Source organism: Alligator mississippiensis, chromosome 1 (genome assembly GCF_030867095.1).
Source record: "Alligator mississippiensis isolate rAllMis1 chromosome 1, rAllMis1, whole genome shotgun sequence".
NCBI classification, from domain to species: domain Eukaryota; kingdom Metazoa; phylum Chordata; order Crocodylia; family Alligatoridae; genus Alligator; species Alligator mississippiensis.
Genome location: NC_081824.1, coordinates 228,670,725 through 228,697,504, shown reverse-complemented (window position 1 = coordinate 228,697,504; position 26,780 = coordinate 228,670,725). Strand labels below are relative to the sequence as shown.

General features: G+C 40.9%; 1 protein-coding gene across 3 annotated transcripts in view; it reads left to right on the top strand.

The window, feature by feature from the left end:
* The window catches only part of KIZ (kizuna centrosomal protein), a 111,444-nt gene that overhangs the window by 12,949 nt on the left and 71,715 nt on the right, over positions 1-26,780 (top strand). For all 3 annotated transcript variants that reach the window (XM_019491029.2, XM_019491031.2, XM_019491028.2), the window contains 3 exons: positions 2,305-2,464; positions 8,701-8,793; positions 20,243-20,870. In XM_019491029.2, the coding sequence (XP_019346574.1) occupies positions 2,305-2,464; positions 8,701-8,793; positions 20,243-20,870 (881 nt within the window). The remainder of the gene's footprint in view (positions 1-2,304; positions 2,465-8,700; positions 8,794-20,242; positions 20,871-26,780) is intronic.

Here is a 26,780-nt window from a genome sequence, read left to right as displayed (position 1 = left end):
CTCAGGCAGTTGCCATGAAAGATAACCACTCTGAGCACAGAATACTGCCTCTTGGCTTTTATAACCCCCTAAAATAAAACCCAAACCTTACAACCAAATGCCTGAAGGAGTCTTAGATTTCAGTTCCTTCTCCTGTGTTTCTTTCTTAGCCAGTGACTAAGCAGTCCTGGGGGGGAAGGAACTGGAACGCAGGACTTACCCTGCTGAAATAAGTGTCGTGTCCTTTAGGTTACTGAATCATGCTCTGCACTCCCTTTTCCTCCAGTGAATCTTGACGTCTTGGCCTAACATCAAGAGAATGGCTAGAAATAGGTTGACCACCTTTTACAGGTTGGAAGGTGGAACACATGTCTGCTGCCTGCCTCCCCGACTCCCCACTGCAGCATGGCCAGAGCAGAGATGAGTAGAGCCTTTGGAGGGGTTGGGAGCAGATGTGAGCTGCCTGCTGTGGGCTTGGGGATCCCTGCCCTACTTGTCTGCCCCTGGGAGCCTTGTGCCAGGTGTGCTGCCATGGCGTGACACTCCCTGCCCGCCCAGCAGCAGCGAGGGGCACAACTCTGTATTGCTGTTGCCAGGTGGACGGGGTGCCTCACCATGATGACACAGCTGGCATGAGGCTCCCAAGGGCAGAACAGCAGGGTGGGGAGCCCTGAACCCTGATCCTGCCCTGCCCCATGTAAAAATCTGGGGGGCACATGGGCTCCCCATATCCCCTTCCCTGGGAATGAGTGCAGTGGTGGGGAGCTACCCCCCCCCCCAACCCCCACAGCCTGTGGCTCCATCCTGCTCCCTGGCAGGGTGCTGCAGCCACGTTCCTGCCTGGGCCCCATGCACCGCTGTGACTGGGCAGCATCCCCAGTCCCAGCCCTCAACCCTGCCCTACTCCCTCCCTCACTGTAGGGGCCTCAATCTGTCCACCTCCCCCCAACCCCCATAGACTTACCTGCAGGCAGCTGGGGGAGCTGCTCTCCACTGCTGCCTGGAGCTGGATTTCTGGCCACGTGCATGTGTGCGCATGCATACATGCATGTGGTGCCCTCTGCACCCTGCTCCCCTCAGCCCCTTGCAGGCTGGAACTCTGCCAGACTTCAAGGAGAAACTTATAGTTTCCCATAGTGAAACCTGGGTCCCTGCACGATACTGTGAATCTGGGACAAATACTGTCCTGGAGTCATGAAGCCTGGGACTAGGACTTGATGTTCCTATTTTGTGACTGTCCCATCCAATTAGGGATGGGTGGTCACCCTAGCTGGAATGTACCCTGACCCAGACTACTCTATCAGGCCATATTTATGAGAGGTGGGGGAGGAGGGCATAAACCCCTTAATTGTCAGGAGGAAGTAGAATCCACATCTTCCATTAGGTTATTGTATAAAACACAAAGTTCTTCTTTCTCCTTCTCTTTTTCTTCCAGCTTTTCTTTAAAACAAAAAAGTGTTACCTGCTCAGTACCTAAAAGAATGACTATAGATGTCTGTCCCCAGGAGAGGATTTAAGGGTACAGATCCTAAGTGGACAATGGTACTTTCCTGAACCCCTGAGTCAGGTCCCTAAGCTCAGGGAAGGGGTTAGATTTTAGACGCACCCTGCTCTCAGCATTTCCTGTTGGTGTGTTCTACATCATTCCTTTCTTGGAGTGTGAATTAGGTCCTATTTGGAGCAGATGAACTCTCCCCATGCTCTGCTGAGGGAGATAGAGGTAAGGCACTGCTATGCTTAACTTGTAGTTGCAAAATCTTTTCTCAGTTCTCTCTTGAAGAGGACCCATATACTGGAAAAATGAAAAGAGTAAATGTCTGAAGAGACAGGGGAAAATCCATATGTTTAAGTTCTGCATGCTGTTTTCTTTCTCTTGTTTTCAGTCTGATATGAATTTTGATAAGCCTGAACTTCTGATATTCCTGTTTGTATAGCTGTCATTTAAAACCACCTTTTCTTACAAATACAGCTACCCATTTTTACTGTAGTCTTAAATTCATTAACTTTCTAAATTGCAACCTTTTTTAGAAGTCAAGGGCCCATTGTTTTGTTAATCCACTAATGTCCTTTTGAAACCAATTTTAATTCCATATTTAAATCTGACTTGCATAGATGTAGTATTTTGTTAGTTTTATAGTGTAGCCTTGAACAAATTGCTTAAGAAATTCATACTTTTACTATGCATACCTTTTAGCTGAAAAGGAGTAATACAGAATACTGTGCTATCATTCTTTTAAATATTTGATTTAAACTGATATATATGTGGTATATTTGACACAGTGAAAAGTGTTAATTCCTCCCTCTCCCTCCCATCTTTCCTTAAAGAGCTAAACTGAAATATGCAAAGCTCAAAAAATACTTGAAAGAGATCTGTGAACGGCAAAAGAATGCTATTCTGCGAAACCAGGAGCTTTTAAAAGAGTTTGATCATATTGAAGCTCATTTTAGGACCTTTCCAAGTTCAGAGAGACTTCAGAAATTGAAGGTAATATTTTGTTAAAATATTCTACTGCAGCAGTTATCATACTATAGGGAATGCCAGTTGGATTTTGGCAATGTGTTTACATCAAGATTTCAGATGGTGTTGAATGTTGTTCTGGAATGTTTAATGTTTGTGTTTTTGGGAGTAGGGAAAATTGAAATGAGCTGACAAATGACCTTTTGAACTAAACAGCAGCCAGATGGGTGCCATGTGCCTTTATTTCTGTTGGGAACAAGGGAAATTTAGGGCAAATAAGCACATAGCAGGATTGTGCCATTTGTTTGCATTAATACCATGGTTTATTTTTACCATTGAAAATATAAACTAAGTAGATGTCGTTATTCCAAGGCTATTTAAGTTGGAATTAAAAGGAAACTTTGGGAAGGTTATGAATAGGTTCAATAGCTCATTAGTTAAGTCACTTATCAGCAGACCCAGTTTTTAGGCTTCCCTCACTCAAAGGGGGTTTAAAGCCTTTGTCTTCTGCTTCCCAGCAAAGTGCCCTAATAACTAGGCAATGGCTCTGTATTGTCTCGAGCAGCCTCCACTCCTCCTATCAGAACTGGTGTGTTGGGCAGAGAACAGGGGAGTATGTGTGGCACCATGAAGGAGTACAAGCCAGAGAATGTCTTGCTCAGTGAGATGGATGATGCTCTGGATTCTAGCTTGGGCCCTTCTCCTAGTGGAACAGAAACTATTCCATTGCCATTGATGTGTTTTACTCCATGGATATTAAATGCCAAGTGCAATGGGACAGCTTCCAGGGGAGGGCTGCGAGCAATTCGGGTAGTGCCTAGTTTGTTGCTTGCTAGCTGGAGCACCTGGGTGGGAAGCAGGAGACACAGGTTCAAACTCTGTGAGAGGCAGGTTAAAAGATGAGAGGACCCTCTTGTCTTCCACTACTACTTTACTTCTAGCAAGTCTGTGCACAGGGAGATCCTCTTTATCCAAGCTCTGTGCAAGTCCCAAAAAAGGCAGTTGGACTGATACGTATGTGTTACTTAGGTGTGTGTGTAGTTGGAGGGAGGGAGCATAATTTAGAATTTAGCCTTTTCAGATTTGGGTTGCTGGAATGCTTCACCAGGTCACGTGCTCTGTACAGGAATGGAAAGTGACATGATAAGAACATCTTAACCCCAAATGGCCAGATTAAATGGAACCAGAAACCAGTAGAAGTTATAGCTACAGGCATAACTGGCATTAACAACTTTGGTTCAAAAGGAAAAAAATCAGGTGTGTTTTTGTTTCTTTGTCCAGTCACTGCTTCATTACTGTTTCTAGAAGGTCTGGTTAGGCAAATGTTGCTGATCTTACCAAATGCAATGTAACCAAAGTATCTCAGTTTTATGGTAGGAAACATTTTCTCAGTATGAAGGAGATCACAAAAGTGATATGCAAGCCTGTTAACTTGTTAAAAATTAAAAAAATATAGGCACTGAATGTGTAACGTGCAACACAAAATTAGCTTTCTCTTTCTTGTTCCCCTGGCTAGTGACACTACGATCAAGAGCTTTTTCTTGGGAATGGTCATTCTGTCTTACAAGAAAGTTTGTTCTTATTTGATCCCATGAAACTCAGATCTTGCTATTCATTTTATAAAGGCAGATAAAGTTGCAGTTTGAAATATAGGCTGACATAGCAGCTGTGCCCCAAAATTTGATCATTTTGTTCAGCAGTATCTTATTACAGAAAGAGCTGCCATATAGATCCTCTGGCCTAAAAACTGTTTTCCTCTCCTTTTGATAAGAGCATGCAAGGTACACTGTGAACATTTAATTATGGTAGCTAGAAATGAAATTGTTAGTAAGTAGAAATTTCTAATCACCCTTCTGTTTGGGTCTTTTTCATGGTATTAGAATTTAAAATTAAAATAGCAATGAATTACCTTATGCCTTACCTTTAATGCAGCAATAACTAGCATACAAATATTTATTTACTTCTTTTTTTTCTGAATTGTTTGAAACCAATTGGATCAAAACTGTAAAAGAAATTCACTGTACTTATGAGAGAGAACATTTTAAATGTCTGTTATTGAAAAGACTTATTTTTACAAAATGGCAACTTTGGGGCTGAAGTACCTTCAGATTCTAAATAGGCCAGTAAAAGTAACAATTATATGCTGTTGAAATTTTTGATTTTGTACCGTTGCTTGTACTTTGTCTCAATGATCACTAAGCAGCACTTCTGAAAATTTGAAATTCTAGTAAGAGTCTTGGATTTTAAAAAATTGTGCTACTTTAAATATTTGATATATTAAAACACACTCATAGAACACTTGTTGATGTATAACTATATTTGGCTTTTTAAAGAAAACTTCCCATTTTCTATGCAAGTTAGATGCATGTTTTGAAAAAATGTCATCGAAATACCCAAATATTTTCTTAGAAAAACAATTTAGGTAGAAGCCTTTAGAACAGTCCATATCACATAACATTAACATAGTAGTTACATTTTAGTGGAATCATATCTAATATATGCCCTGTTATGATCAGTGGGGCATATTCAATTGTGTTTCTAAATCAGCACCTGGAGCTGGTAACCTGTTTTTCCACCTTTAGTTATGCTACTGATTCTTCTACCTTTTTTGAAATATGGCTTCCTTAAATGAAACAAAAGACTAACACTTTAAAATATAGCAAAGCTTTTGCTGTTCAAGAACTAATACAATCTGATTCAAGTATGCCTTTACAAGATATTGGTCTTACAAACCAAAATTTAAAAAAAGTGGGAAGGGGGAGAGAAGCTTCTTAAATAGGTTTCTGTGTCCATGTTCTGGACCCCCAGTAAATTTCTCAGTTCTGAAAAATCAACAAACATTTGGCAGGTTCCAGGGGGTCAGTAGACTTAGCTGGAAGAGCAGAGGGTGCAGGAAGACTAAGATCCAGAATTGGGAGCAAATGGAGAGAAGTAAGAGGCCCATGTCTTTGTTTGGGGGAAAAAGCGGGCATCTCTGAGGCATTGGGGAAGAGACAAGACTGCGAGTATAATGTAAAAAGAAGATAAATAAAAAGGAAGGAGAAAGTAAGTGTGAAATTACAAGGAAGAATGAGAAAAGGCAACAAAGAGAAGCATAAGGAACTGAACAAGGCAAAAAATAGAAACATATTTTAAAATACTTTTTTAGGTCTCTCCTTTGCAGCTTCTCCAAAATCTTATGTGAGGCATGTTAGAGCCCCACAGTTCATTTGCTTAGTGAGTCTTTATTCCCCCTAGTATTTGTTGCTGAAAATCAGAATAATTTTGAATTGGTAACCCAAGTCATCTGGATTGCTCTGAAGGGGTATGCCAGGAAAGCTTAAACTGTTATAAAGCATCGTTATCTTTTATCTTTTGCACCTGTGAGCAGGTACAAAAGGCTCATCTGGAGTGTTTTATATACCCTATACAAACGGTTCAACTTGCTTCCACCTGACAAAGTTAGGATTATACCTTCTCCCACAGATTGTATTCGGCAGCTGGTGCAGCCTTTCATAGGTACAGTGACAGTAGGCAGGTTGCCAGCAGCCCACAGACCTATGGATAATAGGGGCCTATTATCTGGAAGCAGGGGGAAAATGGCCCTTTTGCCATGGCATATTACTGTGGCCTTACACAGGGACATGAAAATTGGCATATGGGGTCAAATTTCTGATCCATCTAGCACTGCCCTGTCTCTGATTGGTTAGTGCCATCTTTTCGGAGTAAGATGCAAACAACCACTTCTGGAAGCAGTAATGAGATGCACACCCTTACAGAATATTACTTCTTACCTGCTACAGTTTGAAGTGGGTTTGATCTAAAACTTAAGGGCTTTTATCCCTTCTGAAAGGTTTGTGTTTTTCAGTGTCTGTTCAGTGTTTTTTGGTTATTCTGGATATTTGTTACGTATCTGTCCAATCCTTTTTGGATCCTGCTAAACCCTTGGCCCTGATGCTAAAATGTGGCAGAGAGTGGGGAAAATTTCTGTTTTTTTTTTCTTCAGTTTAAAATGTGTTGCTTTTCATTTCCTTCACTGTCCTTTTGTTTTTGCATTTCTAGAAAGGATGATCTGCCTCCTTGATGCTAGTTCTTGTAATAGTCCCAATCTGTTCATTGTTTAAGTGGAAGTTTTTCATGCCTCTAACTTTTATTGCCTGCTTTGGAATGCAGTTTATTTTTATATAATTTTTGAGATGGTCTGATCAGAACTCTTCATGCTGATGAAATTTTTTTGAGATAGTAATACTGTTGCAATTTAATTTCTTACTTTAAAGGTAATTTTCTTGGTGCCTGTTACTTTATATTGTAGAATGAATAATTTTCCAGTCCTAGTGGCTGATCTACCGATATACTAAATTTTGCAGAGGTAAGGAGGGTCTTTGGAGTAGATATAAAATGTGCCTGTAGGTGGTAATGATTTCCACTGTAATACCCCAGTGACCAAGTAAACGTCTTATGCCTGCATGGTCATTCTGATAAAGTGATCTCGTAGCTACCTCTGGCTAGCGTCTAGTAATTTTTAAAGCCTGGTGCTTGTAGTAGCATTGGTAAAACATCCTTTCCCTACCTATATGCAGCTTTGTTAGCAGTGCCCTATATTTCACCCAAGTATTGCTATTTATGGTATCTTGTGGCACATGCTGGGTTTGTAGCATTTTGCATAAAGTTGCTTATCTTGTACTTCTGTAGAGCGGAACTGTAACAGTTCCACCTGGCTGGTTGTATGCATGTGTGGGAGGGGCAGAGAAGTGAGGCTCCTACGTTTACAGATACTCTGCAGCTTGGTCCTTCATTCAACATTGGTAGCATTTAGTTCAGAGTTTGTGTTCATATCATAACATGCATCAGGTTTTTACAGATTTATTTTATATTTTTAAAATGAGACCTATATGCCAGTTTAACCTTCTCTCTGTAGAAAAACATTTTAAATGCATTGATCTGGGCCATTACTGTTCTATATGCTAATATGCATGTGAAGTTTTTCACTATTCCTGTTCAGAATCGTATACAATCAATTAATTTTTCTGGATTGAAGCCATTTTAACTCAGCTTGTTGAGCAAAGCAGAGGTCATAAACCCTTCCTGCTAAGCTGAAAAAATGAAACCACTGTCTGATTTTCTGTTTATTGCAGTTATCATTAAAATTTAGTCTGGCATGTAGGTATGCAAGCGCAGATTAAGTTGTTAGAATTTTAATGTTTGTTAGTGGAGAAGAGAATACTTTTAGGAACTATGTTTTCTTAAACCTATATACAGTGTATTAGGATTGTTGACAACATCTTTTAAATTGTATCCAGGTTTTGTGTGTGGTTATGCACTTTGTTCATTAATTGCTGAAATCATAGCCAAAATTTAAGCTTCTGAATGTAAAATACTTATGTAGCATATAGTCCTTTGTTCTTAAATAATACTGTTTCATATTTTATGAACAAGTCTCGTACGTGGAAAATAACATGTTCCCTGTATGTAAGTTAGAAACTGAAGTACAGAGCTGTCAAAGTTAATTATTTTTCAGATTGATTTCTCGTTGTATATTACCTGATTCAGACTATCTAGTGAAGTACATCCATTCAGTACCAGTGTAATCTGTTTTTAAGGTTTACAATTACTCACAAAGTACTAATTATAGGTGCGGTATATGCTTAGCTTTTAAGCAGTAGTCTTTTTATGACTGCATTACATTTGGTCAATTAAATAATGTAGTGGAGGTGAAGACATTTTTATGCAGTTGCTTGTTAGCAACACTAGACCAAGTTGCTTTTTTCATGCTATGTTGCTCTTTATAACATCTGCTCTATATTCTCTTCTTGGAATAGCTCAGTAGGCTGTAAGGTGACATGTATAAGAAATAAAAAAGTCTAAAGGTTGAATTTGGTTGCTAAGGTATTATGTAGATATACTTCCAAATTATTTTGGCTGTAATAACGCATTATAAAAATACAGGCGTCAACAAGTTGTTATTACTATGCAGGCTCTTAAAATAAGTGAACAAATATAAATGAAAAGCCACAGAAAACAACCTACAAATCATGTGCTTTTGTTTTGCATGGAAATTAAAATAGATTATGAAGAAAAATGGGGTCTCAAGATGTTTTCTTATGAGATGTTATAAATATTTTTATTTTCCTCAGGTAAGATTATTTTCTAATTATCCAGTATTATTGTGACCTTAATTTCTTTGATTACCAAGAATATTGTATGGTATAATTGTCTGTTGCTTTTTATGTCTACACTTGTATAATATATGTAAATATTTACATAATAGGTTTCTTTTTGTTTAGGTACAAAATGAAAAAGAAATTAACAGTACGCTGATACTTGACAAGAACAACATGTTGATAAAAGGTGACAAGAAAGAAGGTAACAATAAGCAGGTAATGGAGAATAGTAGAGACTATACATATATTGTTACTCTAAGAACACTTACGAGTTTTCCTACAAGATGTTAGGTACTGTTTAGTAAATGGGCTGTTGTAAAAAAAAAAAAAAAAAAAAAAAAAAAAAAAAAAAAAAAAGATCTGTGCAATTGTTACCATAATATAAGACGTGTTGCTTAAATACTGTAGTGTAATTGTTTTAATTAATCTTCTTAATTTGATTGTTAAAGATACAAAAGACCTTGATGGAATCGGGGGTGTGTGTATATATTTGTCTATTTATATGGCATTTTTATATTCTATTATCAAAACAGTCTTAAACTGAAAAAGTATTCTTAATGAAAGGTGGTATACACAGTGTGATAATTGATTCATAAGTTGTATTTATAATTTTGTACATTTTGACCTTTTCTTAAAAGAAGCAAAAAGAGATTACATATCTAAGCAACAGACAAAAAGACTGACAACGAATACTTAAATATATTCTGCTATATATCTGCAGTAATGCAGGCTTCTAATCCCTCCTCCTATCTCCATATAAATGATACAGTTCAAGACCATAGCTGTTTTCTTCACTAAAAGCAGTAAAGCTCTTTTAGATGAAATGTCTAAAAACATCTTGTAATAACTTGGAGCATGCTGGCAAGAGTAGTCACTTGTGACTATGTGTGAAACCCCCTCAGCTAGTCGATATTGTAATAAGCAAAAATGGTAGCATCACTCCATTATTCAGAAAAGCCAACAGCATGCTTGTCCCTTAGGCTACAGCATTCATTAAGAAAAGCTTACTGGGCTGAAAGCTGGAAACAGATGATAACGGGATATGATTTTCATATTTAATGCATTCCTTGGAAGAGTATGTGTGCTGCAGATTGATAGAAGAATCAACTGCTACTTTACTAAAAGACTTTCTAGTTTGCCCTATAGCTACCGATGGAATCATTCAGCCAAGAAATTAACTTTTTCTCCTTTTACCTGCTTTATATATCTGCTAAGCAGGCTGCCTGGCTGCCAGTAAATGTTATTATGCAGTTAACTGTTTGGTTTTTAAGACTCTTATCAGAAAAGAAACAGAGGCCACACTATTTTGTTTTTATAGTAGGAGGAAGGTTTTCGTTTTTCTTTCTTCAGTGCATTAGCAGGCGCTAATCTGAGTTTATAGGAAGTTTTCCCCCATAGATTAAAAAGTTAAAAACCTTGAATTTAGAGTATTCTTTAAACTGTAATATATAAAGCAATGAACCCCAGCAACCTTGACCTATATAAGCAGGCCTTCGGCAATGCACGAATAACTTTCTGTCTAGATGTATGTGAAAAAGTATGAAGTTAGAGTTTGGAAATACTGAAATTTTATATTTTTAATTTTAAAAACATTTGGTTTAAAACAGTTTTCTTGGGAGCCAGTTTCTAAGCTATAGAAAACAATTATGTTGCATTGCTGTTCTTGTTGCATAAATACCAGGAAAACACTATTGTGGTGGTGCTTAAATACATGTTTTTATTGAAAAATATTGATGCATTTTGTTTAACACTAGGAATTCTACTCTGCCCCCAGATTTGTCAATTTATAGTGTACTAAAATTATAGCTTAAAATTGGGGAAGATTCTTTTTTTCTTTTTGAAAAGCAAAGATTGCTCCTTTAAATTATATCGTGGACTGTGATGGCTAGAGAGAGATGTGAGTTTATCTTAGAGTGGATAGCTAGGGCCTATTAGTACAAATTAAACTGTCTATTGTAATTCTGATTTTTAAGGATTTTATAACTCGGCTCTTTTTAATTTGGCACAGTTTTTCAGACTAATTGTGCGTACCTTTTCTCTTCCTAAGTTTACTTGAAATCTTTATATAGCAGAATTAAACAGAACGTGAAATTCATTCTGCTGGCTGGAACAGATGCAATATTATCAGCACCACTTAAGTCTTGCAATGGGATGGTGCAATGGTTGTGGTGTATTGGCCACACTGTCTTGCTCTGTGAAAGGTGACTGGCACAGAGGATGGTGCTGTTGGTTGGAGGATCTAGGGAATCTGCCTTGACATGCATCTCACAACCTTAAATACCCACGTAAGTTTTGCAGAAGGCTACGCAAACAACTTCAACTTACAGGCTGAAGTGGCAGCCAGAGGGCAGCTACATTAGAGCATTGCACACTGACCCGAGATGAGAAATAAATATCCCCAAAACCCCAAAACAAAACTAATTTTACCTCTGCTGCATATGTTATGTGCATTTATTGGATTATATGGCTTGCATCTCAGCTGTTGCCTTTTGGATCACCTAGAATGACAGTGAAAATACAGTGGTGTCAAAAATGATAGCCTAATCCTACCCTGCTTTTGATTTCCATACAAGTTTTGCCTGGTTGAGTATTACAGGATCATAGGTGGTATGGCATTATTTCTGTACAAAAAAACCAAAGAAGAGAAGGAACACATTTGTTCAAGTCTTGCTAAAACTGTAAAGCAAGTTGTTGCAATTTAGACCAGCATCTCCAATTGTGATAATGTCTAATTTTGTTTTAATCCAGTTCTATCTAATTTTAAATTAATTCCCTAAATTATGTGCACTTATTTCTTACCTGTTGTGTTTTTTTTATTTGAATAAAGTGTACCGTTGGGATGTTATGGAGAAGTAAACATCACAGCTCACTGAATAATCTGGAAAATTCAGGAAGGAGGGATCACTCTGTTAATTAATGTGTTCAAAAAGGCTTATTTAGAAGCTTAGGGATGATGAAGCAGGATGCAAAAGGAAAGTATATGAATGTCCTGTCTGTTTCACAGACTTACTTGAGAAAATGTACTTGGCAGTAGAGACTTATAAATATTTTTAGGCAATATTTTCATGCACATTTGAGTGAAAGAAAAAACAAATCTTTTAGCTAAAAACGGTGTTTACAAATGTTACTTAACTTGCTGTTAATGACCCCAGCTCTTGACTAAATCCCAATCCCAGTCTAAATGGTGATGGAGTGTGGACTTCAGAGTTTAGTAAAACTGGAGTAAAGGCATAGGGAAGCCATAATATATTTGAACTGCAGTAGCACTTTCCCCTAAGAGGCTTCCATGTTACCTTCTGATGAGAGAAAACCAGCTAATACATATTTCAGTGGTTTCATAACTATGTTGTCAACTAGCAATTTTTTCATAGTATTTGCATTGGCATGATTATTTTCTTGATTTTTATTGTGATTTTTTTTTTTCCCCTCTCTCACTAAAAGGTGCTTATATGATGCAGGAGTGGAATGGGAGTTGGTTCTGTCTTTGGAAGTGGGGGATAGCATCTGGCCCTCAACATGTTTTGTTTTTTTTGGTAGATTAGCATGTGGCTATCTATGTCTTTATTAAGTCATAGGAAATTTATCTGTTTTATTTAATTTTTCCAATCTTGTGTATATCAGCTGCTTTCTCAATATGTTATACAACATATTTTTAGGGAATCCACACATTTCTTCCTTAGCTAGTAAGGGGGGGTTTTGTTGTTGATAAAATAAAATAAGCAAAATCCATTCCCTTGATCCCTATGATGATATGGGGAATCTGTCTGTGTACAGCTATGAATTTTGATTGATATTGGGGGCCTCTCTATGTATATCTCTGTCAGACTGCAAACTCCTTTTGAATGAGGGACTTATCACCTGCTTCTCTTATCTTTTATACCTTCATGTTGGACTGAAATTCCAAAAGCAGGGATGCACACAAAGGTAAAAATAAAGGGTCATTAATCTTGATGGTCCTCTCATCACACAGAAGTCCCTAGGGTGAACAGTTGTCTGCTGCCCAGGGCAAGCCATTTTTTTCAAGTCTGAACTCCAGGAGATAGCTAAACTGGAGATCAATTAGCAGGGGACATTGATCATTTGATAAGGCAGATCATGGGGTCAACTGACAAGGAGGACTGGAGATTATTAAAAAGAGGATATCTCTGTTCTAGTCAGTCGGTGCAATCCGTACTGACTGTAGAGGTCAGTGGGAGAGGGAAAACTTGGGCAGGAAGACAGAAGGGAACTGACTGTTCAGGGAGGAGAGAGATTCCATATTCCAAAAGAAAGGCCATGTGCAGAGGGCATGGGAGGAGGTGGCTTTTGGGCTCCTTAGACTTTGACCTATGCCCAAGGCTGCCTTGAGAGGGATGACAGGGTTGAGGAAGGGACATGTGCTGGCAATATTTTATTTTGTCCAGATGTGTATATTTCTTTTGGTAGCTAAGGTGAAGAGTAATTGCTTGTGTAGCCCTTAACAATTCTGGCGCTCTCGCTTTCAACTATCACCCATAACACTGGAGCTCTGGGAAAGGGTTTATTTGGTGGGAGGTTATAGGGCTTGTAGTTGTGGCTGTAGGGCTTAAGATGGTTGGGCCACAGGCTCTTATTTCAGTGAAGGAGGGGAAACAGAAAAGTTGTGAAGAAGTGTAGCCAGAGAGGAACAAGAGATTGACTGGAGCCTGCTAGGACCCAAATGGCAGCAGGGGAAGTCTCAGCAGGGCTGTGGCATCCACACAAAGTACTTCTTATCTTGTCCATAAAATAAACAAGGAAAACTGTATCCACTGTGTTTTGAATTTTCTTCCTTTGAATATTCCTTTTTCAACTGCAGTAGCTCTGGCTTTCCTTTGCACATATTAGTTAGGTGCTTGATATTGTTTCCTAGCTTCCAGTCCATATATACCAGGCATCCTGCATCTTACGCACATTTAACTTGTGCAAATTCAACTATACGTGTGTGGGGAGGGGGGCGGGGCTTGAGTCTGCATGCGGCGCTGCTGCTTACCTGGGGGCCCGGCCACCACCACGCTGCCAGTGGCGACTGCCTCTGCCTCCAAAACCTCCTACCGCTGCCGTGGAGCCGTGCCCAGAGCTGTGTGGCTGGCTGCTGGGTATGGTGGTGGCCGGGCGGCGCACAGCTATCCCCACCACCACTCTGCACTGTGCTGCTGCCACCGGCTGCACGGTTCTAAGTGCGGCTCCACGGCTGCGGTGGGAGGTTTTGGAGGCAGAGGCAGTCACCGCTGGCATGGTAATATGCGATTTCACTGTATGTGATTTTTGCCTTTATGCACTGCCTTTAGAACATAACCCCTGCGTAAGATGCGGGATGCCTGTACAACATTTTAGTTTGTACTTAGCTTTATGTATTTAAAAACAGTTAATGTGCTCCCAACATATCAGGATGTCTTACCCTTTTAAGCTCTTTTTGCTTTGAAAGGAGTGTTTTGCTCACAAAGCCCTGTTCTCTGCCATTCAACTCTCAAAACGTTTCCTTAAGCCTGACATTAATGTATGAGTTGGCTTGTCTTTGATCATTTCAGTTTGTTGTTTGACATGATGCATCATTGATTGGGTTTTAGCTATCTGTCAGACCACTGAGGGTTCCTAGCAGAGAGTACTGTTGCATTGAGAGTACTGGGACCTGGCATTATGTTTGACTTGTTAAATGTGCCAGTCAGAGCTCCCAGCAGGAAGTGCCGATACACTGTCAAAAGACGGATTAATCTAAAGTTCTTGGTGGGAAGTGCTGCTTGGAAACAGTGTGTGGAGTTAGGTCTCCTTGCTGGTGTAGTGAAGCCAGAACTCAAACGCGCCTTACTGTTTCCTTGGGGCACCTTGGAGATACTTCATGATACTCGGTGATTGATAAGAGATGTCAGGGTGTCATTTGTGAAGTGCTTAGGACTCCATGCTTTTGACTGCCTCAGAATGTCTAAGAACTGGCTAACCCACACTACTGAATGCTTCAGGAAGCTACTGGGCTGACCTTCAAAGGCTCCTCATCCTCAAGCTCTTGAAAGATCCCAATGAACAGGTGCTTGAAGGCCCAGCATGTATATTTTGACAGTTCAGGCCACTGGCTGTTACCATATTAGAGGTACTTTGGACCTAAAAAACAGTACAGATGAAGAGCTGCATTAATCATGGTCTTGTTGACATGCACTGCAGGTGCAGCACCACAAATACTCTGTTGTGATGCCAAGATTCAGAATAAGCTTGGCTGCAGGGGCTCTTTGCTGTGGTGTACTCTGGCTTCATCAGTCTGGTGTTGATCTTGGGTGTCTATGCCATCAACATTGTCAATAAGAGACATCACTACACCAAACAGCTGAGACTTCAGCCATTGTTGTCACTAAAGATCAAGATGAAGAGTAGTGGTTAACACTAGTGTTTCAGAGATGCATACTATTCTTGTGCTGGCAGTGCCCAGCCCTTAGGGTGCTCAGTGCTAACAATGTTTAGCAATGCACTGAATAACATCGCTTTCACTGCTGCACATATTTTTTGTGAGTCTTTGTACCACTGTGCTTTTGGTCTTTAAACCATTCTGTAGGTCTCTGTTTCAAGGATTCCATCTCTATGACAGTTGGTTGTATTATAATCCCTTTCTTTTCCATGGAAAGTGAGAACTTTGATTTGAGCACCTTTTCTTCTAAGTGTAGTTCCATGGCAGCTCTGTATTCAAAGTTTTATCATTCTTAATTGGTATCCTTTCTAAGCCAAGAGGGTTCCTTTGGAAGAGTACTGGGCATCTTTGGGTTTGCAAATACTTTGTGACATTAAGTCTCTTCTCAAGACATTGCTCTGTATCATAGAAGCTTCCTGTCTTTAGATGCTTTAGGAGCCATGTTCATTGGGTTTGTACATTGTAGACAGGGCAATTTCTAAAACCTTTTGAGCAGTGAAGCTTCTTAGTTTATAGAAAATAGAACACCTTTAGTGACAGTACTGCCTCACATATGCTTCCTTCCATGACTTAATCACATTGATGTACAACTGCCATTTTGTTTTTATGTCCTTTTGTGAGGGGTCAATGTCTAGGGACAACAGAGATTATAGACATCAGCAGAGGTTCCCTAACAGGCAGAGCAGAGAAACTCCAGGTTCTGCAATTCTATTCTAGCTAGCTGGAGTGATGAGTTGGGATGTGTCGATGAAACATAGTGAGCACCATGGGACTCTGAGATACTGGGCATTCAGGAAGCATAATAGATCTCAGTGCTGACCAGGAAATCTCATGGCCATCTTCCCAGTAGTGATTTGCTGGGAATTAAAGCCAATTTGTAGAGCTAAAGATTGGCTGCAGTTGTATCTGAGGGGATTTAACTGCCATACTGGTTACTTAGTACCAGAGCTGAGACCATGTATCCTCATTGTATAACAGTTGAGCTCTGATGAATTAGGAAAGTGGAAAATGTATCCTTGTTAAAGGAAAAGTGCTTTAAGGGCACTAATTTGTATATTTGTCTCTTGGGAAAGAAGGGGAAGAACTCAGTTAAAATATAAATCTGTATCAACTGAATGATAGAATGGATAAGTGCATTTGCTCTTTGCCTTTGAAGAGGTTTGGCTTCAAATCCACCTTACCTACCGGGTAGAGCTGTGGGAAATTCTATAGCTGATTTGGTAGTATTGGAGTGATCTTATGGTAGTGATGGTCCAGGAAATAGGACTTCTTCAGGTCGCCTGAAGAAAAATTCACTAACTGTCTATGTCTATCCCAAGCATGTGGTTGATCCAGTAAAAGATATCCATAAAAATTCTTGCCGCTTGTATAATTGATTTTATAACTTTTCTTCAGTATTCTAGCCAGATCCCTTTTCCTAATTTTTTACCCTTTTTCTCTTTCATTTTAGATTGCTGCCTGGTGAAAAAATTATATTTGGACCAAGCTTTATGTTTCAAATTCTAAGTCCTGTAGTGCAAAACCAGGCAAAGAGAGTTTCTTACATTTATAAAGGGGTTTGCTAGGAACTATTTTTTGCAGAGCTGCATGTTATATCTTATTAAATTCTTTTTGTTTTGGAACATAAAATCCAGGAGATACTAAATCCATAAAACATATCCTGGATACATTTGAAAGCAGAAAATCTGAGACCCAAAGGATAAGTAGGAAACCAAAAAAGTAAGTGATGGAATACATTGTAAACTTAATCTTAGTAAGGTACCCTGGCTTTCTGGAAATAACTCAGTTTATGAAGTTAATGGATTTTCTTTTGTTTGTGCTAAAAACTGGGTTTCACTGGGAAGTTTTTGTCACATATACTAGATGAAGTAAATTGAAGAATCTTTCACATAGAGGTGGTAGCTGGACCCCCAAAAGAACACTCAGACAGTAAGGGTAGAGGAGAAGGAGGAGGTAGCAGTGCCACTCTGAGATGTTGTTGTGCTTGAAGTTGTTAAGGTTTTACTAGGACCCTAACTTTATTGTGACATCAGCCCACTAATTTTGGTTCATTGTGTGTATGCTGACTCTGTCTTCCTTTTACTGCAGTAGTCACTCTAAATACATCTTTCAGTATATTTATTAAGTAAATGAAGAGAACCAAAAGAGAAATGTTAAGGTACTTGAAACTAGAAATTAAGTAGTTATTTATTTTAGAAAAGTTTTGTTTAAGTCTTTCAGAGAAAAAATGCAATTAAGAAGTCTCTTTCTTGTACCAGTAAAATCTTTCAGGGTGAGGAGGGGTTGATCCACTGGTAGATCTTTTGTTTTAGCTCAACTGTTGCTCCTGCTTGCTTAAACAAATATAGCAAACACACAGGAGGAAGTAAAGAAAGGGCATCAAGGAAAGAAGACGACTCTTGCATCTCTAATGCTTGCTTTGTTAATGTATTGTTAGCAGTGCATGATGTATAGTCAGCTCAGTATGGAGCAAGCCTGCTTTAACTTCTCCAAGCAAGCTCACTCCCTCAGTTTAGCTTGTCTAAGTAGGGCTCTGTACACTGTTCAGCCTTTGGTACTTATCACAGTGATGATACAGAATTCAGCTGATTTTAAGAACTGACCATACAATGCTAAATGAGAGGTAGGAAAGAATGAGAATAGAAAAAGAATGTGTCAAGCAAAAGAGGTGGTAATAGTTGTCTTAAAACTTATATCCAAGGAGGTGTTCAGGATTGATAAGTGGGCAGTAGTAAGGCTGTCTAATTCTTTTTTCATTCTAGTCTAAACATTTTTTTTTTTTTTCAAAATCAGAAAAGGTTGTCCTCGTGTGGGAATGGTAAATCTCTGACTGTTGTGGCAGCGACCATGATCATACTAATTAGTACTCTTTGAGACCCACAAGTTCATCACTACCCATCTTAATCTTTCTTTGTACCTCATGCTCTCCCTTTTGAAAGTAATGTTCAAAAGATCAGGCAACCTTATTCTTTTAAATTTAACCTATGAAAACAGTTCTCAGTGATTCCTAAATATGTACTGTTTTCTATTTGAATGTCTTGGTTTGTTGCTAAAACACATGTATAGCTTTATTGGAATTCCTAGTTAAGCCATTTTATAAAACTTATTGTTATTTTTACAGTTTATTGTTTGCCTTCCTTTTACCTATTTTCACTTAGCTTCAGACCAGGGAAAAGAACTGGAAGCCTTGGCATGCAACAGTTCCATCCTGGTAATACAAGAATGTTCATATTGAATTAAACCAGGGGTGGGCAGTTATTTGGGCTTGGGGGCACATAGGGAGTTTTGATAAGTTGTGGTGGGCCAGGTCAACACTTCGCCCCCCTCCCCCCCCCCCCCCCCCCCCCCCCCCCCCCGCCATTCCCCCACAACAACTCACCAAGACTCCCTATGTGGGATGGGGCTGCAGTTGGGTGGGGAGTGGGATGGTGGGGTCATGGAGTAGTGACAGTGTGGGGCTGGGGCCCAGGGAAGGGCTGTAGTCTGCTTCCTGCACACCCCTGCCCTGTGGGCAGAGTGCGAGGGGGTGTTTGTTTGTGGGGGTGGGGGGGTGGTGTGGGGAAGGGCTGCCTGGACATGGGTCCTGGCCAGGGTGAGGGGAGGAAGGAGGCAGGGGGCACATGTAGCAGAGCTTGCCTAGGTGGTGTGGTCTGTGGCTGCCCCCATGGTGCTCCCCATGGGGCTGAGCCCTGCCCAGTGCAGGAGCACAGTGCTGGCTGCCCTTGGTGGGACACAGCCCCATGTGGAGCACTGCTGGGGCAGCTGTGGACTGGATCTAGTCAATTGGTGGGAGCTTCCTGCGGGCCACATCCAATCAATTGGTGGGCTGGATCTGGCCTGTGGGCCATATTTTGCCCATCCCTGGATTAGACCAAAGGTCCCTCTAGTTTAGTGTGGTACTGATCACAGTGGCAAATAGATGTTTTAGAAAATTGTGTAAAATCACCATATGAGTCAGTTAGGTCAGGTTTGCTTGAGAGAAGATTCTTTTTATCTCCACTAAATTGTGCTTCGCTTATACCCCTAAAGCATGCTGGTTTTGTGAATTGCAGAAACCAACCAGTGTATTAAAATTGTTATGAGAGCTACATGTCTACAAATATCAGCTTACTCCTTTGTGAAAAGTTCACTTGCACAACACCAAACACTGCTCTGGTCTTATTGTCTGGAAAGTATAATGCCCATCACTTTCCCTTAACCACAACATCAAAAATGGTTCCTTTAGAACAAGATTGAAATGAATTGGCGCGAGAATATTAAGTATCCTGTATCATAGAATCATAGAAGGGCTTGAAGGGACCTGTAGATATCATCTAGTTCAATCCCTATGGATGAAATATTTTTGGTATCTAGGCTATCAGTCTAGCAACATTCAGAAATGCACTTTTTCAAATGACGTTTAGGGGCCTCCAGCATTGCAGATTTTCTGCATATAAAGTGGTTAAACTAGTCCACTTCATACAAGCTTTGTTTAAAGCGTTGTTTCAACAGAAGCTTTATTGCCATTCAGTAAAAAATACTGTTCATGAAGGGAAATGTAATGAAGATGCTTGTTAGCAGTTAAAGTTTTGTTGTGAACAGTAGGTAATGCCACCTGATGATAACAGTAGCATTGTCCATAGAGTTATAGAGAAATAGGGCTGGAAGGGACATCAAGAGGTCCTGTTCAAACCATCCTATACAAACCATAGATGCTAGAAAGGATGGTGGCCAAAATTTACAGCGACTATTTGTTAGAAGGATCTGAGTCCCATCATGCATAGAAATATTATTAAGAGGATGAACTGAGGAAATAGAAAGGCCGTGTATTAAAGCAGCAGATGCTGGTAAGACCTCCATTAACTTTTCCTGTGTAGAAATCAGAATAAAAAGGTTTTATCACTGAATCTTTTAAATTTTAAGATTTTATATTTATTTGCCAATATTTTTCTCTTGGTATAGTTAGTTTTGGCTTGGATATTGCAAGGTATTGATTATCTCCTGTGAGATGCTGGCAGATTTCATCTCCTACTGGGCTCCTCTGGAAGTGGAGAGTACTGAATATCAAGCAGGAAGCACTCAGCATCTGGCAGGAATTGGGCCATTTACTTTGTTATGAATTTTATAAAATAAATGAATAAAGAAAATGTGTTTTGTGTGCAGTAACATAACATAGTCAAATTTATTTAAATTATATAATGTTTGCTCTTCAAAAACTGACTTGTGATCTTTTAGAAACTCAATTTACAACACGAAATTCATTCTTAAACCATCTCAACCTCTATTTTTCAGAAGCTGCTGGTTGCAAGACAGGCAGGAATTAACACCGGAACAGCCATGTCAAGAGGATTGTATCATCCAGCAACAATCTTTATGGGCCGCCAAATGTCAGCCATCTCAAGCATTGAAGATTTCAGTACACAGCAGAAATCTTCCCAGCCCACAAAGAGCTTTTCAATTTCTGACCCACATTCATGCAGACAGGCAGTACAGAGCAGTAATATGACAGATAGCTGTGTAGTACAAACTAATAGTGATATACAGTGCTTAAATAAGTTTGACAAAATAGATGGGAAGACATATCTCCCGATAGGTGAGAAAATGCCAGTCACATCCAGTATATCATCTGAGAATGGAGGAACTCACTTCCTAGAGACAGAAAGCAATACAAATAATGGCAATAGTAATTTAGTAGAAAGCAAAAAATCTGCTCAACTCAACTCCCTGTTACATGAAAGATTAAGTCCAGAGAACAGAACTGCTGATTTTAAGAGTGACAGTTGTAGCAGATCAGTAGAGGAAGTATTGGCAGCTGAGCACTTTGTAGCAAAGGAGGAAAGATCTAAACAGCAAAGCCCATTGGTATCTCCTCCCAAACATATTGTTTCTGAAAATGAACATCCAAGAGAAGGTTTTCCAGGTATGATGTTGTTTATGTATGCTGGCCTTGCTATGTGTTGTCTTCTTTCATTCACCCAGGTGTTTAAAGTGCACCCATTATCAGAGGATCTGAGTAATTCCCCAAATGCAGAGGAACCCTAAATTTTTTCAGCAGCAAAAGGGGGAAAGTTATGGAATGGCTTTGCAGCAGGTGCCTGCAGCTGTCTTATGCTATGGAGAAAGCAGTGAAGTTTAGTGGACAGGGTGCTGGACTAGTAGTTCAGGAGACATGGATTATTTTCCTAGCCCTGCTACTGACTAGCAGTGTGTCCTTAGCAAGGCATTTCCCCCCCCCCCCCATACTTTTTGTTATGCTTTGCACTCCATGGCTAGAAATGGACATCACCAAAAGAAATGGATCAGCTGTACTGGGATGTACCTTGGCACAGTTGGTCTGCTTCATTGGGTGAAATACATGTTGCCCATTGTCCCATGCATTGATCTTGCAGGACAATGGGCAGCATGTTCCCCACTTCCAGAGATGGGCCCTCAGCAATCTTCAGGATTCCCAGAGATTGCTAGGGGTATGTCTCTGAAAGCAGGGAAAGCTGGGGCACTCTGATGTGGTCCTGGGCATAGGGCTGCCAATCACTGTTATAAATATTTTATGGCACTGCAGATGTGACGAAAGATGACAGCTGCTTCCATCCTACATGTGTCTTGTCTATTTATATTGTAAGTTGTGTCATGCAGGGACTTCCTTTTGCAATCTGTTTGTACAGTGTTTAGCACAATGAGGCTTGGATCTTGGTTGACACTTCTGTAATACAAACAAGAATTGTAATGTTGAACCCTCTCCTAGTGTGTCTCAGCATTGCAACTCAGAGATGGGTAGATGCTGACACTGAGCTAGTGAAGCCTTAATTCTCCATGTGGAGATCATGGAGAGGTACCTGGTGGCTGTGGCAGCAAAATAGCTCTCCATCAGTTTCATCTCAGCTGCTTAACAGTGGAAAGGGCTTATTCCCACGTACTTTCTTGGATCCCCTGTATAAAGCCTTTTTTTCCTTGGACTTGGTGTTGGGTTTGGAGCAGTGGCTATCCCTTGTTCTTCTGTGCACTGATGCATAATTCTGCCTATGAGCGATTGGGCTAAACTGTCCCTGTTAGCCATGAAGCTAGCTGGAGTTAAATGCTAATCAGATGACCTAGTTCACTGGATTACAAACCACACAATTGTTCATCGGGAATTTAGTGATGAGCTTCATACTTGAGAAATGATCTAATCCAGGGCTGTCCAGCTTGTAAGTGGCTGGGGACTGCATGCCCTGCAGGCTGCAGGTATGGGGGTCATGGCCCCCCGAGCCACATGGATGCCCCTGCTTCCTCCCCCCACCCCTCCCTGCAGTAGGTGCCTACACCTCCCCCTGCTGCCTGGGCCTTCCTCCACTGCAGCACAAGCCCATGCAGCATTCCCCCCCCCCCCAGTGCTGCAACAACCCTGCATGGATTGTTGGACACATCCCCTTCTTTCCTCCTCCATCGCTGCACTGTGCACCACAAAGCCTTGACCTTGCCCAGACTGCCCTGTGCCATGTTGTGCCATCACCTGGGGTGGGTGCAGAATATGAAAGCCAGAGGAGGGATGGAGGAGCCCAACCATCCTGGCTGCTGTTGCAGCCACAGTGATAAGGAAATAATGGCCAGGTGGGAGCCCAGGGGCCAAAACTTAACCCTCTGTGGCCCACAGGCTTTCAGTTGGACACCTCTGGTCTAATCCAACTAGTAATCCCTCTGCTAACAGTCTGAATTCAAAATTTCTAAGGTTTTCCTTGAGAGTATGTGGGGGGGGGGGATCAAGTTTGCTGATGCAAGGCTTTCTTTGCATTGGTGGAAAGGTCTTTCTTCCCTCCAGGTCCAAGGTCCTGGAAAAGATTTGGTGGAATAAATTAGAGGTGAAATAGATAGTCTTGGTACAGGCACATCATCTGCCATATTCAGATCTAGTAGTTCTGTCCTCAGAGCTGACACTCTTGTTTTCTTCAGTTCTAGTTATCTTTTCTTAGGCAAAGAAGCAAAGGTTAGAATTCAGGCCCCTTGACAGATTTGAAACCAGGAGCGAAAAAAGGAACAGGCCTCTGAGATTTAGCCTCACTAGCCTTGTGGATGTTTTAATCATCGGTTGCCATTTCTTTCCTTGAATGTGGCCTTCCTAGTGGCCGTAATTTTAGCTGCTAGGAAACTTTGTGAATCTAAGAGTGTCACAGACTGAGGCTGTATATTGTGTCTCCCATTTAGAATTTGTTGAGACCATGTTTGTTTTGGCTCCTGTTGTCCAGGTCAGGGCATTTGTCTTCCCAGGGCAGTGCATGGGAAACTCAGTCCTTTGGCTCAGATCCTTAGGCATTTTATTCGTTCCAGGGTCCTGAGTAGACAAAAAGAGTTGGAGGGGGGTAGAGGACATAGGTTCTTTCTGGAGCCTGATTTATGCTGCAGTCCATTTCAGTATCCTCTGAACAATCAGCAGTAAACTCTCTAAAGCATTAGTTTGAAGCCTGGCAGACTTCTTTGTAGGGAACTTGCACGGTGTACAAAAGTGGGAGCAAACTTTGTCCTTTATCGCCAGACTCTCAGGTAGCAGAGGTCTGCTTCCCCATTGAACTGGACTTCTTTCCTTTTTAAAATCTCTCTCCAGCCTTGACACACCTTGCAGGTCCACAGTAATTCTTGAACTCATTCTTAATTGATGTGTGTCTTTACAAAGACTTTGTTTCCTCTCATAAGATTAAGATGATCTTACTGTCATGTCCATGTCCACAATTAAAGGTAGTATCAAAGTTTCATCTTAAGCTGTGTAATAATATTTTACTTTGGAAGGTATGCTTGACCTCTGCCTGTGGCTAAATTTTGTTTCCCCCAGAAAGTTTATGGAAAATAGTTCATCCAGTTTTGAGATAAGGAGAATGAAAGGTCAGTAGAGTTGTTGATGTTGACTTATTTTTTCAAATGGTCTGAAAAATATTTTAATGCCTTAGGAGTTTGGCATAGTAGTCTGAATTTGCAGAGGAAGAATGCTGAGGGCAGAGAGCTGCCTTTTGCCATGCTGGTGAATATGCATCCAGAATTGACTACAGGTTCATCTCTAAACACAGTGTTCATGCTACCTGTCAATTGTTTGTGAGACCTGTTCTTTACCAGTATATTTATACTGTTGTGAAAAATCATATCCCAGTATAGTTCAATTGTACATAAACAGTTGTGAGCTGTATTGCTAGAAGGTCCCATTATATCAGTACTAACTAATAGTCTGTTAGTAATGACAAGGTGCAGGCTGGGACGGAGTGCTGCCACCCACCACCCCACACTGCCACTGTCTTCCAGGAGCGGGGGGTGGAGCTTGCCCCTCTGTCCCCCTCGGCCAGCACCCCATGCCGCTGCCTGCAGGGAGCAGGGCCACCCTGTCCTTGCCGTTATGGTGGTGCGCCGCTGCCACTGCCTCCTGTCCGGAACGCTCTTTCAGTACTCTGGTTGATAGTTTCAGACAACCAATCAGAGTGTGAATAAAGCATTACAGACAGACAGACTAAGGCTTTTATAATATTAGAATAACTGCACAGTATGTATAATATAAATTGTTCCAGTGTGGTTGAAGAAGTACAGCTTTACAGTAAAGTCTAAGTAATAACATTGGGGAACTGCCATTTGTGCATATGAAGTTGAATTCACTATAGGCCTACTCATTTCCTGAATATTCCTTACCCAGCTGAGAAACTTGCTTTGTATACATATGATGCACATTGTTTTTGCCTATCAAAATATCCTTTTGCTCAGTGGAAAATGATTTCCAGCTCTCTTCTCCTGTCCAGTGTACTACTTGCTGGCTAAGAATGTCTGTTCCCTTCTAAAAGCTTGATGCACTTACTATTGTCTTTAATGGAGTTATTCTTTGAGCTCAAGTAGTAGAGATCAATAACTCAAGAACAGTTTGTTCAGTTTTCTTAAGACCTTCCAGAAATATTCTCCTCTGCCTTTCCAGTAAATATGACAATTCTTAAGTCATACCAGTTTTCCAAGCCATATAACAATTGTTAAATGGAGTTTTGTATAATCAAAACTGATGGCAATTTTACCAATGGAGGGAGAACCCTCCCATTCCACCTCCCGGCATCCCCCCCTTCCAAAGTAATGCAATGATCATACAATTTTTGTGGCAGAACCTGGCCACATCATCAGCTATTCCTGTTGGCAGCTTATTCTCTTCTTTGGCATCCTGTTGCATCTTTTCTTGTGGCTTTCTGTACCTGCCTCCTTCAGGATTTTATTTCTCATTTTCTTTCCTTCGTCTTTGACATATTTACTACTTGTTGATTGCAGGGAAAGATTGCCATGTTTTTTGAATTGGAAAAACAAAACACCAACTTGGCTTGCATTAGCCTTAGGGCTCTGATGCAGCTTTGGCAGAGTGCCCATTCTCTTCTCTCTGCTTCCATAAGAAATGTTGAGGTAGGCAACATGATTAGAAAGCAGTTAATTTAATTTTTGAACATAATACCTGTACCTGAAGGGAAACATACATTTTGATTCAAAATTAACGTAAGCCTTTTGTCAAACGCTGCCATAACCACCTCAAATGGCCAGAGGAGGGCTGGGGGAAGAGGAGGGGGGCGCCTTTTGTCTTTCTCTTGCCAAACCCACATTACAAAGTAAAAAGGTTAATGTAATCCAGGTCTGAATTTTGTAGATAGTGTCATAGTAACTAGGGTCAGGAGGGACCTGAACATATCATCTAGCCTGACCCCCTGCCACAGGCAGGAATGAATGCTGGGTTCACAAGACCCCAGACAGGTGATCATCCAACCTCCTCTTGAATTTGCCCAAGGTAGGGGCGAGGACCACGTCCCTGGGAAGTTGTTTCCAGATTTTGGCCAACCTAACTGTAACTGATCTCTAACCTAAACCTATTCCCCATCAGCTTATGACCATTGTTCCTCGTCACCCCAGGTGGTGCTGGGGAGAAAACGGCTCTTCTTATTTGCTGTTGATCTCCCCTGATGAGTTTGTAGGCAGCCACCAGGTCCCCCCTCAGCCTCCTCTTGCTGAGGCTGAACAGGTTCAGGTCCCTCAGTCTCTCCTTGTAGGGCCTGTCCTGCTGCCCTCTCACCAAGCGGGTGGCCCTCCTCTGAACCCTGTCCAGGGTGACCACATCCCTTTTGAAGTGCGGTACCCAGTACTGGACGCAGTACTCCAACTGTGGCCTAACCAAAGTCACATAGAGGGGGAGTATCACCTCTCTGGACCGGCTTGAGATGCATTTTGGATGCCTGAGAAGGTATGGCTGGCCTTGCTAGCTGTGGTCTGGCATTGGTGGCTCATGTTCATCTTGGAGTCGATAATGACTCCGAGATCCCTGTGCTTTCAAGAGGAGAACTCCCCAGCCTGTATGTATGCTGTGGATTCCTTCTCCCAAGGTGCAGCACCCTGCATTTGTCTAGGTTGAACCCCATCCTATTCTCATCTGCCCACTTTTATAGTCTGTCTAAATCTATTTGCAGCCTCTCTCTCCCTTCAAGTGTGTCCACCTCACCCCACATCTTAGTGTTATCAGCAAACTTGGACAGCGTGCTTTCCACCCCCTTGTCCAGGTCTCTGATGAAGACATTAAACAGTGAAGGCCCGAAGACCGAGATGGGAGTTGTCTTGTCCCGGCTCTCATAAGTTTGATTTTTCATGCTGCAAACTATGGGGAGTTGATTAAGATGCTGGCTCTGCCATGTGTACCACAACTGAGCGTATGTTATGCTGTAAATGGTAGCTCTTTGTGTACATTGTGACTTAAAGCAGTTTTTTCAATTGATACTTTGCTGCTATTTGCTAATGTTGCTGTAAAATGTGTAAAAGTAACATTTAGTATAATTTATGACTCACATTTACTCATGTCAGGAATACTGAA